Source organism: Trachurus japonicus, chromosome 21, assembly GCF_045865225.1.
Source record: "Trachurus japonicus isolate A0001 chromosome 21, Traja_1.0".
NCBI classification, from domain to species: Eukaryota; Metazoa; Chordata; class Actinopteri; order Carangiformes; family Carangidae; genus Trachurus; species Trachurus japonicus.
In genome coordinates this window covers 35,609,949-35,623,433 of record NC_140927.1, presented here as the reverse complement: position 1 = coordinate 35,623,433, position 13,485 = coordinate 35,609,949, and the positions used below count along the sequence as shown (strand labels likewise).

The 13,485-nt window shown below is 43.2% G+C and overlaps 1 protein-coding gene across 1 annotated transcript in view; it reads right to left on the bottom strand.

The window, feature by feature from the left end:
• Window positions 1–13,485, bottom strand: part of ttn.2 (titin, tandem duplicate 2) — a 247,891-nt gene that overhangs the window by 192,768 nt on the left and 41,638 nt on the right. Inside the window, exons 37-40 of the mRNA XM_085766175.1 lie at window positions 12,220–12,504; window positions 11,361–11,486; window positions 11,047–11,235; window positions 7,241–7,288 (exon numbers count right to left, since the gene is read on the bottom strand). Of these exons, the coding sequence (XP_085622301.1) occupies window positions 7,241–7,288; window positions 11,047–11,235; window positions 11,361–11,486; window positions 12,220–12,504 (648 nt within the window). The remainder of the gene's footprint in view (window positions 1–7,240; window positions 7,289–11,046; window positions 11,236–11,360; window positions 11,487–12,219; window positions 12,505–13,485) is intronic.

The window sequence follows — 13,485 nt, the reverse complement described above, 5'->3', positions numbered from 1 at the left end:
CTCAGATTCAGGGGAAAGTGGCCTTCCCCAGTCAGACGGAGGGTTGTAGTAGTCATACACAGCACCGAAAGTTACCTCCTCTTCCTCCATGGAGCCAGCTGCTGCAGCAGCTCCCCCAGCTTCAGCTACTGAGGTCTTGTCTAAACTGCCTCTTTCCTGTCTCTGAGCGGGAGCATCCACAGGCAGACTGAGTGGTTTAACTCTGCCAACCATGTCTCCTCTAGACTTGATAATGAGTGGTTTTGGTTCTGCCTTTACATGCCCATCTTCACTCATGATTTGTGTATGAGGGTCAACTACATCATCAGCCACCACTCCCTCAGCCTCAGAGTCTGGCATACTAAGAAAGACACCACTGTCTAAAGAGGGCTCTGGGATAGAGATCAGCTCATTACGGACATGTTTATCCAAAGAGGGCTGTGGCATCGAGATCAGCCCCTCACTAGTAAGTTCCAGCTCCTCATCCACATGCTCCATCCCAGGCATAAGAGTAAATCCTTCAGTGCTTCTTTCAATGTCCTGTTTTTCCACTTCTGTCAACCCTTCCACAATGCTAACACCACCAGCAGTTTCAGACCTTGTGGATGGACCATGTTCCTCATGTTTGACAGATTCAGAAATTCTTTTAGGCTTAACAACTTCTTCAGCTATAGCAGAAGTTCTAACAGAGCGTTTAACCGCTGGACCTTTTTCTGACTGGAATTGAATGAAACTGCCAGTTCTGTCAAACTGTGTCGGCACAGTGTGCTCTCTTACTATTTCCCCTTCACCTGCCTCTCCTTGTACAGGTAAACAAACAGGTTTTTGTGGTTGAGGCCTGACCAGCTCAGGGGACTCCTGAACTTCCTCTACAAATTGTTTGAGATCACCAAGTAGTGCACACATCCCACTGTCTTCCTCCTGTGTGGAGGTAAACTGGGAGGGTTCAGAAGAGACAGATTTGCCTCCAGGTACAGCTTCTGCATGGACAAAGTCAGGTTTGGGTGCAAGTGCCTGCTGGTCAAGTGAACTGACCACTGCAGGTATAAATTCTTCAGGGAAAAGTGCCTCCGTTCTCTGTTCCTCTGAAGAAGTTGGAGTCACAAATGAAACCGGAGAGTCCGACTCAAATGCTTGTTTAATCTGAGACACTTTTATCACAGCGGCAGAAGCCTGCAGACCACAGCCAGATAAAGAAGGCGGCTCTTTAAAGAAACCAGAATTGGGTTTTGTGGCTTTAGCTGCTGGCTCGAAAGGAGCTTGTGAGCTCATTGTTTTAACTTTCACATGAGAGATGCCAGCTTTGTGGAATACATCAGCAGCAGCAGCAGCATCACCACCCTTTGAAAATTGTACAGGCTCTGCATCTTGAAGTGACACATCACAGAGGCTTGAAACTTCTCCCACTTTATTTCTAGCAACACATTTGTACACTCCAGCATCAGTGTAAGTAAAACAGTGGATATAAAGCCTGTACATTTTATCATCCACCTCAACTCTGTATTTTCCACCCATAATATCAAGACAAATATCATCACAATACCATTCAACTTCTACAACAGGCTCCCCTGTAATGAGACACTCTAATACAGCAGTGCTGCCTTCTGAACAAGTGATATTCTCTAATTCACTGATGACACGAGGAGCTTCACCAGCCACATCGAAGGAGAAAGTGAATTTATGCTTGACAGTCTGAGAAGCTCCCTCATCACTTGGTACACCTGAGGTTTTCTCTGTGTAAGCCTGAGGTATGTCATCAATGCCTTCCTCTGTCACCTCAGGGACCGGTGTGGCAGCAGTAATTCTGATTTCTACAGCTGTTGAGCTGAAAGAGTCATCCAACCGGTTGCGCCTATGGACCACTGCCTGAGGCACTTGTAGCGTTGCCTTCCCTGACTCCATGTAGGACATAAGTTCCTCCTCCTCCTCCTCTTCCTCCATCAGCCTCTCCTGGTTCTCCTCATCCTTTTCTAGCTCCTCTGTAACCACCACCTCCCGTGTGACACCTGACATTTTCGATACCTTTTTGTCCAAAATCTCAAGAGTGGCACTGCAGATGGATTTGCCATGTTTATTGGTTATTACACAGTCATATGTTCCCTCATGGTCTGTGGTTGGATAGAAAATGGTGAGCACTGACTTGTTTGATTTGCTTATGATATCGTAGTCAGGGTTGTGAGTTAAAGGATGGCCATCTTTGAGCCACGTGACTGTGGGTAGAGGATCACCATGGAACTGGCAAGTTAACTCTGTCATCTCACCGATTTTTACTTTAACTGAAGATATGTCTTTCACAAATGCTGGACGGGACCCTCCAGCACTTGTCTGTGTGTCTCCTTCTTTTACCCTCTTAGACTCGAGACTTTGGTAAACTCCCTCCCTTAAATTTGACTCCTGTTGTACTCTCTCCTCCTTCTTTATAGCTCCAAGTTCACGGCTTTCAGCGCTAATCTCACCTGCAAAACCCCTCTGATGTCTCCATTCGCTGCTCTCTATAGCAGTTCCTGTCATCTCTCTCAACCCCACCTCCTCTCTCATGTCTGAGCGCTGAGTGCTGGGCTTCTCAGCAGACATAGTGCACTCCCTGCTCCACCTCTCTGCCTCTGTTTCTAGGGCTGCTTGTGGACTCTGGCATGGGGAGCGTCCCCTGCCAGAGGGAAATTCTTGTGAAGGTTTATGAAGGCTCCCACCCTGAGATGCACTGGTAAATTGGGTTGGAGAGTATGCCTGATCAGGTGACCCTTCAAGACCCATGGTGTCTTTTACAGAAGTTGTTTTCACATCATAGGGTCTTTCAATAGGCGCACCTTCATATCCAGCAGCATGTTGAGCAGGTGAAGACTTTGTTAAGGTTTCACCAGCAAGTGGTGTGTGTGGGTATCGGTGGTGAGTGGGATGGCTTTCATCAGACACACCACCATGATGGGCTTCACTGGCAAATGATGAAATGGTCTCAAATGGCAATCTAGAGCCTGATTGTTTGCCTTGACTATCCAGAGCCCACTCAGACTCCAGTTCAGCTACTTCCTCTTGTTCAACAACGTCTTGTTGCCACTTCAAGATGCGTTGAGCCAGTGCCTCCTCCTCACTTACAAAGTATTCACTGTCCCTTTGCAACCTGGTTTCACGCCCCTCTGTCAGCAGCTCACCAGCAGGGGGCCACTGCAGAGTGTCAGCCTGCTGATCTTGGAAACCAGCAGGAACTGACTCACTCAAAAGGAACTTCTCTTTGGCGGTTCTTCCTGGGGAAGGTTTACTGCTGTGGCCCTCTTCAGGTTGTGGAATTTGATCTAATGCAGAGGCTTCCGCAACATTTCCTCCAGCCTGTAATGGTGAGTAACTCTCCACCCAGCTCGACTCTTGCTTTACAGCTTGCTCTTGTTCCATCAGAACATCCTGTTGCCATTTCATTATGCGCTGAGTTAAGGCCTCCTCCTCACTGACAAACTTCTCACTCTCATTCTTCAGTTCAGAGATGTTTTCCCTTGACAGCTGGAGCTCACGCTCTTCTTTTGTTTTTTCAAACAACATCTTCTCTCCTCTAGCTTTTGTTCCAGGTGACAACTCAGTTTTTATTTCTGCAGCTCTAGCTTTTATTCTGGGCGATTTTTGTGCAAGCATCAATGTGGTTTCATCCTGTTCTACTTTACTTTTTGATTTGGGAGACTCGGGGGTTGACAGGGTGGAGTGGCCTACAGTTGCTCTTTTCTCCACCACCTCCTGCTGGGAGTAAATGTTCCTCTCTGGCGCCATATACTGAGTCTCTGCCACCAGAGGCAGGTCCGTTTCAGGATGGAATGTCTCCTCTTCTGACATTTGCATGCCTTGCTGCCATTTCCTGATCCGCAGGGCAAGAAGTTTCTCCTCACACTCCATACGATCGGCCTCCAGGCTCTTCTCATAGTGAACCCTCAAAGAGTCATCTGCACCCTCCTCTTCATATGATTCAACTTGGTCTGTTGCTATGCCGAGTGGTGACGATCTGACTGGCCGTGGTCTGGGTGACTCTCTGAGTTTGTCTTTTGTTCTGGGTGATGACTCTGCTTCAACCTCTGCAGATCTAGCTTTTAATTTGGGGGATTTCTGCATTAATGGTATGAATGGTGCATCACCTGGTTTCTCTAGTCTGGTATCCATTGTGTCTGACATTGCAGACAAGGAGTGGGATGTTTCCACTTCTCCTCTGGCTTTTACTTTAGGTGACCTGGGTGTCGATGCAACTGCCCTTTCTGGATCTAACAACCTTGCTGTCATTCTGGGTGACTTATGGAACGAGGAGGGCATGGCCTCAGTTTCTGCAATTGCTCTTCCTTCTATCATTTCCTGTTGTGTGTAAATAAGCCCCTCGGGCTCCATGTGCTGTTTTTCTGTCGGCAGATCAGTGTCAGGGTGAAATGTCTCCTCCTCCTCTGATGCCCTACTCCCTTGCTGCCATTTTCTGATCCGCAATGCAAGGAGTTTCTCCTCACACTCCATCCGATCAGCTTCCAAGCTCTTCTCATAGTGTGCCCTCAAAGACTCCCCTCCACAATCCTCTTCATATGACTCAAGTGTGTCTGTTTTTGCTATATCTTCTGGGCTTACTGCTTCTCTAAGGAACTTCTCCCTGGTTTGTGGATATGCTGTTTTATCAGAATATGTGGCCACAGGATTTGTAGGATCCACGTTGTGGTCAGTAACAAAACTGTGACGCTGCAGCAATCTAACACCTGCCTGAGATTCATCTTTATCCTCCACTGACTGAGAATATTTCTCACTTGATCTCCTTTCTGCGGGTGGCAAAAATGTATCAACCAATTCGCCTCTCATGATCTGAATGGCCCTCGTTCTGGACTGAGGCTCAAATGAATGTCGCACACGAGGCTTTGAGGAAGCCCCACTTGAGGATTTGCCTTGAAACTCTCTCTCTCCTGAATCTAAAGTTCTGAAATGTTGGACATCAGGCAGAGAGGCCGGTTTGACTCTTAGTCTCTCAACATAATCAGCATAGCTCGATTCACTGGCAACAGATTCTAATTCAAACTCAGAGGAGGACATGGTACAGATAGAAAGTCTCTTCTTCTGTTTTACAGCTTTCTGAAGTGTGGAAAGTTTTGCTCGTACCTCATTATGAAGGCTCTCGGTGTCACTGAACCTTTCACTGTACCTGTCACTGCACCTGTCGCTGAACTTGTCACTGAACCTTCCACCAGTGCGCCGGTCACAGTAGATATCACTGAATCTGTCATTAAAGCGCTCAGACCTGTCAAACATGAGGGGAGGGGACGGGGCACGCTCAGAGGCCGTTTCCAAACGTTTAGACTCTTTCTCTGAAACCTTTTCTTTTGAATGAGAACCAGAACGAAAGTATACCGCACGCACCAAAGAGCTCTTGGATCGAGATCTTCCCTGATGGACTTTTGACATCTTGTCAAACGGAGACCCTACACACCGGAGCTCAACCCTTATCTTCCTCTCTCTCCTCTGCTCTGCCATGGTGTCTATGCTTTCATGGGCTTTGGCAGAGCGTTTAACAAAGCCCAGGTAGTTAGCAGACTGCTCTTCCCTCAGTGACACCAGAAGTGATGCTGTGGATTCGGCAGAACCCTCTGTGTTTAGCGCCATGACCTTATAACTACCCGAGTCCTTCTCTTTAACACTGTCAATAACCAGTCTGGTGGTGTGCATGTGCATTTTGCTGTCAGTGCAGATCTTGCGTCTACGCTCTTTAGGAACAGATCTGTTATTATGAAACCAGAGGATAGTAGGTGGAGGGCAAGCAACCACTTTACACTTTAACTCAACTGCGTCACCCTCCACTACAGATTGGAACTTGAGTTTCTTGGTGAAAGACGGTTTGATGTTGTCCGTCCACGAGCTGATGGATGAGGTTCTGCTGGAGCAGCGATTGGCTGACACCAGGCCATGGTCCAGGAAGTCCTCAGTGTCGGAGAAGGCTCCTCTCAGATGTCGAGCGCCAGTGACTTCAGTGCCGCCATGCTGCATTACTTGTTTGCTTTCGTGATAAAGCAGCTCTGTAAAAAGAAACGGACAACTGTCAGAACATCACAACCTTCAGGGGTAAAAAAGAGAAAAGGATTTGAATGAATCATTAATGGAAATATTAAATGCATGCTGGGAGTCACAATGCTATAAGAAATAATTTCACTCACCATATTTGTTCGAATAAACGCAAGACTTGATTCTTTTTATTAGAAACCTGCAGGAAGTTTTGATCCTTCGTCTGTGGAAATTTCTTCAAAACATAATTTTATTATTATTAAAAAAATGCATATTTCCAAGATGGGCTGCTAACATTCGCTTGTTTAACTTTTTGATAATTGCTTTGGCTTTTTACTAGAATATTCCTTACCTGACTTGCAGACAGGAGAATAAACGCCCTTTCTAATCCTTAAACTTAACAGGAAGTATATGATGCACAAGTATCAGTGAGGAGCAAAGCTCTCCAGAACAAATATAATAATCCAAAACTTAAACAAATGAAGCTGTAAAATTGGGTGAGAAGGCGTTTATTCGAACTAATATAGTTTACTGGTGTTATTTAGAAAGCAAACCACAGGAATCACATCCCACTATCTGCAAGCCAGGCTAAGGAATATTTTGCAGGAGGAAGGTATCAGTTCCAGATGCAGTACACCTCCATATCTTTTAAAGGGCATTTCAAATCCGGAAGCTTTAAAAGATACATATCCTGCGCCTTTTCTGGGAAAAGATCAGAGGAACCTTCATGCCAAAATGAAACGCACTTTAGGATGCAAATCGCAAATGTCCAAAAAAAAAAAAAAGAAAATTACAAGCAAGTAGAATCAGTGCTCGTCTGGGGGAAACCATGGAATATGATCAGAGTAAAGCAGGTAGAATAATACAGACCATAGGAACTTTCTATCAAGACACTTAAAGATCACATGCAACTGTGGAAATTCAAAGATCAATTAAAGGGACAGTTCAACATAATTACATATTTACAAACTCTAAAAGTAGTCTGTGGATGCAGGCCACTGTAATCCAAATAATCCATAATACATGCACCGACACAGTTGTTTTCTTTTCATTTTTTCTCAACAGTGTCGCCACTTGAAAACCACGTTCAGTGAGTCAAACCTTGGATCAAAGTTCACTGCTGACAGACTACTTTCACGGTCAAAAGAAATCAATCAAGTGAAACAGAAGTGTGGTCAAACTGTCTCTTTTCCACTGTGTGTGTGTGTGTGTGTGTCACCAATCTGCTGTGTGTGATAAATGAAATCTGATGTGACCTTACCTTTGACTTCTTCCTCAGTCTTGGTTTCAGTCTCTCTCACATGAGTCACTGTGGAGGAGGAAAGAGAGGACGGTTTTAGCTCGGTGTTGTCCTCTACAGGACCGATCAAGACGAAGCTTCCAACTTTCTCACTGTTTCTTTTCTGGACTCAAATGTATTTACCCTCTGTGTTTGGGTTATGCTTTTCTTGCTCACATGACAGGGGAAGGGAGCTTTATTTGTGCAATCCATTTCATATAATAGGGCAATGCAATGTGGTTTACAGAGCAATTAAATATAAAACATAAAGAAAAAAGAGAAAATACAAAAAGGTCAAATTTTGCATTTTCCATTATTGTATTGATTTGTTGACTTTTGAATGACTCCTTCATTTAACTCACAACTGATGGGATCCAAATGCATAAAGTAAACAGATCTGAGTCCATTTTGTCTGTGTTTCATATTTTCAGAGGTAAAACCACATGAACACAGAGACATCTGTAAGAACAAGGTGAAAAACTCAAGACATGAATCAGACAAAGAAATGTTTTTTTTTTAGAGTTTCCTGGAGGACAGAGGGAAAACAGAGAAGTTACAAATGTCAGTCTCCCTGAGCAGGAGAAGAGAGGAGGGTGAGGAGGACAAAGAGGATGGAGGAAGGTGGAGGACAGGTGAGTTTGTTCCTGTGGGGGGTGAGGAGGAAGGTGAGGAGGAGGAGGAGGAAGAGGAGGAAGAGGAGGTGATGATCCGAGGACTCAGACTGGAGGACTGGTGAGGTGGTTGGTTGGTGTCCGTGGAGCAGTGGGGTTAGTCAGATCTGGAGGACGGTGGAGGGATGCCCCAATGGAATGTACTACATTAAAGGAACTGAGTTATGAGTTTAAGAAGTAAAGTAAATATGATCACTCACTCAGTCATGTTCCAGATTCTGGGACTAACTGCTATTATTACTGCTATTCTATAAAGCTGAGAAGTGGATATTGATCGGGTTCTATATTGTTTCCCATGTGAGTCCTTGAGCAAACTATTGGCACAACTTATCTGGATTTCTCAGTGAAAAGTTTCTGATTTCTTTTTTTGTTTGTTCTCGACCACACTCCTGTCAAACTGTTCGCAGCTACACCAACAATCAAGTTAAAGGGACAACGAGGAGTTTCTCCGTCGGTAGAACGAAAAATTCTGCGACAATAAAAAAGTCTCATATTAATGTGGATGAATCTACGTTACCACTTGTTAATGGGCCCATTTTAGATAAATCTATGGTTTTGTCTCTATGGTTATTTTGTTATTATTAGTGGTGGTGGAAATGCTGGGCGAGCCGACCAGCGTTTCTTTACTTTCGGTTTCGTGGCGAGTCATGAGAATAACGCCGCCGAATCTCCGTTTATGGTGGGAACTACGACGGTATGTGATCGTCTTCCAACCTCTGACTTTAATTCTTGATGAATGAAAACATGAGTCTGTCTTGCGCCGGTCAAAGAATTTCACGGTGCGCGGAGGCTCATAAATGTAGTGTGAAGACACTTCGCTTTTCCAAAACTCCTCGCTGTCCCTTTAAAAGGCTCTGTTTAGATCTGGTTTTAGATTCACTAAACAATCTGATGGTGATCTCATCTGGCGTGCTGCTTTGGGACATCCCCTCTCATGCTTTATCCAGGGACAGTGGACGAGGAGGATTATTAATCGGGTGGTGTCAGAGGGAATCTGGACGCAGCAGACGGATCCGGATCAGCGGTTACCTTCTTCTTCTTCGTCTCCCCCGGTAACGGCGAGCGTTGCCGAGCAGGAGGCCTCTCCGGCGCTATTGGCCGCCCTGCAGCTGTACTGCCCCGCGTGCTCGGGGAAAGCGTCCACTATGATGAGCGTGGCCGTGTTCGTCACCTCGTCGAAGTGAAACACCACGTTCTTGGTGGGACGCACCGGCCGCTGGTTGTGGAACCAGCTGATCTCCGGCTGGGGCAAGCCGGACACACATGCATGAAAGCGAGCCACTTCCCCGTGTCGGACCGTGCAGCTCGAGACCGGATGGATGAAAACGGGCTTTTGGCCGATAGAGGGTTTCTTTATGCTGGTGAGGCTGGTGGAGACGTGCCACTGAGGCTCGGCAGGACTGTCCACTGTGTGTTTTTGCCCTGAAAGGAAGCATGTCGGGTGACGTCATGTGCTTCATTAGGTTCACATCCAATCGCAGTCAGCAGTCAGGTCAGATTGAAAACACACAAGGTTATTTTAAATTTGATAATGATGTATGCTGCAAAAACTCAAACTCTTACCAAGAATATTTGTCTTATTTCTAGTCAAAACTAATCTCATTATACCTAAAATATGTATATTTATACATATACATACATAGTTATACATAAAAAGGTAGCTTGTTTTTAGTCACGTTTTACTTATTTCAAGTCTATTTTCATTTGAAATAAGTAGAAAAATCTGACAGTGGAGCAAGTTTTTCTTTCTTATTACAAGCACAAAAAACTTGCTTTCACTATCAGATTTTTCTACTTATTTCAAGTGAAAATTTGTTTGAAACAAGTGAAAATGATCTAAAAACAAGTTAATTTTTAGGTGATGAGTCTTGTTTTAAGTGGAAAGAGTTTAGTTTTGACTAGAAATGAGAGATTTTGACAAGAAATAAGACAAATATTCTTGGAAAGACTTTGAGTTTTTGCAGTGTGTTATGTATAAAGCAAAAATAGAATATTACCAGAAAATCTGAATTTATGACAAAAGTAATTCATGACTCACAAACTCTTTTTATTAATGCAAAAATGTCAGATTGAAACTTTGTTTGTGTTGTTTTTGTTTATTTTACTGTAAGACTGTTGCTTAGTGACTGACTGATTATTTCAGAATAATTAAGTATTGAGTGAGGGGCAGGAAATAGAAGTTGTATCTTCTCTCTACTCCTTTCCAACCAGGGAATAAGAAAGTACTGTGTTTTGGTCTGTTTATTATTTATTGTGAAATGACCTTGGCTGGAACAAATGAGCAAAACGAATGAGAGACAGATGTAATGTTTCCTATTAGAATCTCCTTGTGTGTTTTCACCTTCAGACCTGTGACTGGTGCTCACTGGGACGAGTGCCGAGTGTCAGTGATCAGCTGTCGACACATCCACAACTCAAACTAAAGGAAAAACCAACATCAAGATCTTCTCTCATTTATTATTAAATATATATATTTCTATTCAGTTTAGAGCTGGTGACCCTTCACTAAGTTGTCTGGCCTTAGTGGAAGCTGCAGTCAAATCATCTCACATTGGTTTTTCCTTCAGTCTGCTCAGGTTCAGATCGTTCAATCAAGGCAGGATTAGAAACTACACTGCAAAAACTCAAAATCTTACCAAGAATATTTGTCTTATTTCTAGTCAAAATGTCATTTCTAGTCAAAACTAATCTCTTTCCACTTAAAATAAGACTCATCACATTAAAAAGCAGCTTGTTTTTAGACACTTTTTTACTTTTTTCAAGCAGATTTTCACTTTAAATAAGTAGAAAAATCTGACAGTGGAGCAAGTTTTTCTTTCTTATTACAAGCACAAAAAACTTGCTTTCACTGGCAGATTTTTCTACTTATTTCAATTGAAAATTAGTTTGAAACAAGTGAAAATGATCTAAAAACAAGTTAATTTTTAGGTAACAAGTCTTATTTTAAGTGGAAAAAGATTAGTTTTGTCTAAAATTGAGACATTTTGACAAGAAAGAAGACAAATATTCTTGGAAAGATTTTGATTTTTTGCAGTGTAAACATCTGCAGAGATCATTTTCTCCAGGTTTTTTTTATCTTTACAGTCCAAACGTTTGTCTGTGAGGCAACAGACTCACCATCGAGTGTGAGAGTGGCGGAGCAGGAGGCGGTGCCGGCGTTGTTTGTGGCCACGCAGGTGTACTCGCCCTCGTCCTCGGGGTAAACTCTGGAGATCTCCAGCTGGCAGCTGTCGTCAAACTGAGACATCCTGAAGAAGTCTGACTGCTTGATCTCCTTCTCCTTGTGGAACCAGCTGATCTTCACGTCTGGACAGAGATAAAATGGAGGTTTAAGGGACAAAGTTTGGTGTTTGTGTTTGTGGCATCTTTTGTTTTCATGCTGTGCATTTGTTCTGAAAATATCTCATGTTTCAGTAGGACTTTTAACTTACCATCTCCGCGGACTCTGCATTGGAAGCGAGCCGGTTCTCCCTCCTGGGCCGAGGTGCTGGCGATGGGCAGGACGACGACAGGAGGAGCAACAGGAGCAGCTGAGTCTGGAGACACCACCTCTGACACTACAACACACACAAACACATAAATATTTCTTTGATTCTACGATATTGCCGATTCTCTCGATTTTTAGTCTTTAGCATTTTTAACATTTATCTGCACACAAATACTGTAGGAGCCTATAAATTAACATACTCCATTATAAAGTGAACTTAAACCCTTTTCAAAACCTGTACTCTCTGTATGTAAAAAAGGCGAACAAATGCACATTGCACAATATTTAAAAAAAAAAATCGATTTAAAAATCGTCAAAAAGATATCGCAATATTTATGTGAATCGATTTTTTTCTCCCACCCCTACACTGCAAAAACTCAAAATCTTTACAAGAATATTTGTCTTATTTCTTGTCAAAATGTCTACATTTTAGACAAAACTAAACTCTTTCCACTTAAAATAAGACTCATCACCTAAAAATGAACTTGTTTTTAGATCATTTTCATTTGTTTCAAACTCATTTTCAATTGAAATAAGTAGAAAAATCTGCCAGTGAAAGCAAGTTTTTTGTGCTTGTAATAAGAAAGAAAAACTTGCTCCACTATCAGATTTTTCTATTTATTTAAAGTGGAAAATTTGCTTGAAAAAAGTAAAAAAAAGTGTCTTATTTTAAGTAGAATTAGATTTATTTTGACAAGAAATGACATTTTGACTAGAAATAAGACAAACATTCTTGGTAAGATATTTGAATTTTTGCAGTGTAATAAATATATACATGTCCTGTCTGAGAAGCTCGACTGTACCTTCCACGTTGAGCGCGGCCGTGCTGGTGGCGGCGCCGCACTCGTTCTTGGCCTCGCAGTTGTAGACGGCGGCGTCCTCGGGGAAGACCTCGATCAGCAGCAGCGTGTGCTCGTTCCCGTCGTGGAGGAACTTGCACTTGAAGCCCGGGGACAGAGCCTGAGAGTCTTTGTACCAGGAGACCTGAGGCGGAGGAACGCCGCTCACCTGCACCGAGAAGCGCGCCGGCTTCCCGGCCTCCACCGACTGAGGCTCCATGTGACGGACGATCTGAGGAGGTTCTGGGACTGAGCCGGGCAGGAAAGGAAAGACCGGGTCAGTCCACATGGAGGAGAAGCTTTTCTCCCCAAATAATTCAAGAACATCTAGACAAAGTGAGACTGAACAGCTGCACAGTCCAGGACGACTGAAATCAGTCTGCAGACTCAAATATCATAACAACAACAGAGCCCAGACAAAGTGTTCACTTATTAAAGCTGCAACTAACGATTATTTTCATTATCGATTAATCTGTCGATTATTTAAAGGGACAACGAGGAGTTTCAGAACGAAAAATTCTGCGACAATAAAAAAGTCTCATATTAATGTGGATGAATCTCCGTTACCACTTGTTAATGGCTCCATTTGAGATAAATCTATGGTTTTGTCTCTATGGTTATTTTGTTATTATTAGTGGTGGTGGAAATGCTGGGCGAGCCGACCAGCGTTTCTTTACTTTCGGTTTCGTGGCGAGTCATGAGAATAACGCCGCCGAATCTCCGTTTATGGTGGGAACTACGACGGTATGTGATCGTCTTCCAACCTCTGACTTTAATTCTTGATGAATGAAAACATGAGTCTCTTGCGCCGGTCAAAGAATTTCACGGCGCGGAGGCTCATAAATGTAGTGTGAAAACACTTTCCTTTTCCAAAACTCCTCGTTGTCACTTTAAACGATTTATTGATTAGTTGTTCGGTCAATAAAATGTTGAAAAATGTTGAAAAACATCGATCAGTGTTTCTCAAACCACCAGACGACGTCCTCAAATGTCTTGTTTTGTCCACAAACCAAAGAGAGACTCAGTTTATTGTCATAAAGGAACAAAGAAACCAGAAATATTCACATTTAAGAAGCTGGTATCAGTTAATCAAACTGATTATTGGATTATCAAAATAGTTGGCAATTACTTTAATAATCGATTATTGTTGGATTAATCTGTAACTGTTGCAGCTCTACACTGTAAAAACTCAAACTCTTACCAAGAATATTTGTCTTATTTCTAGTCAAA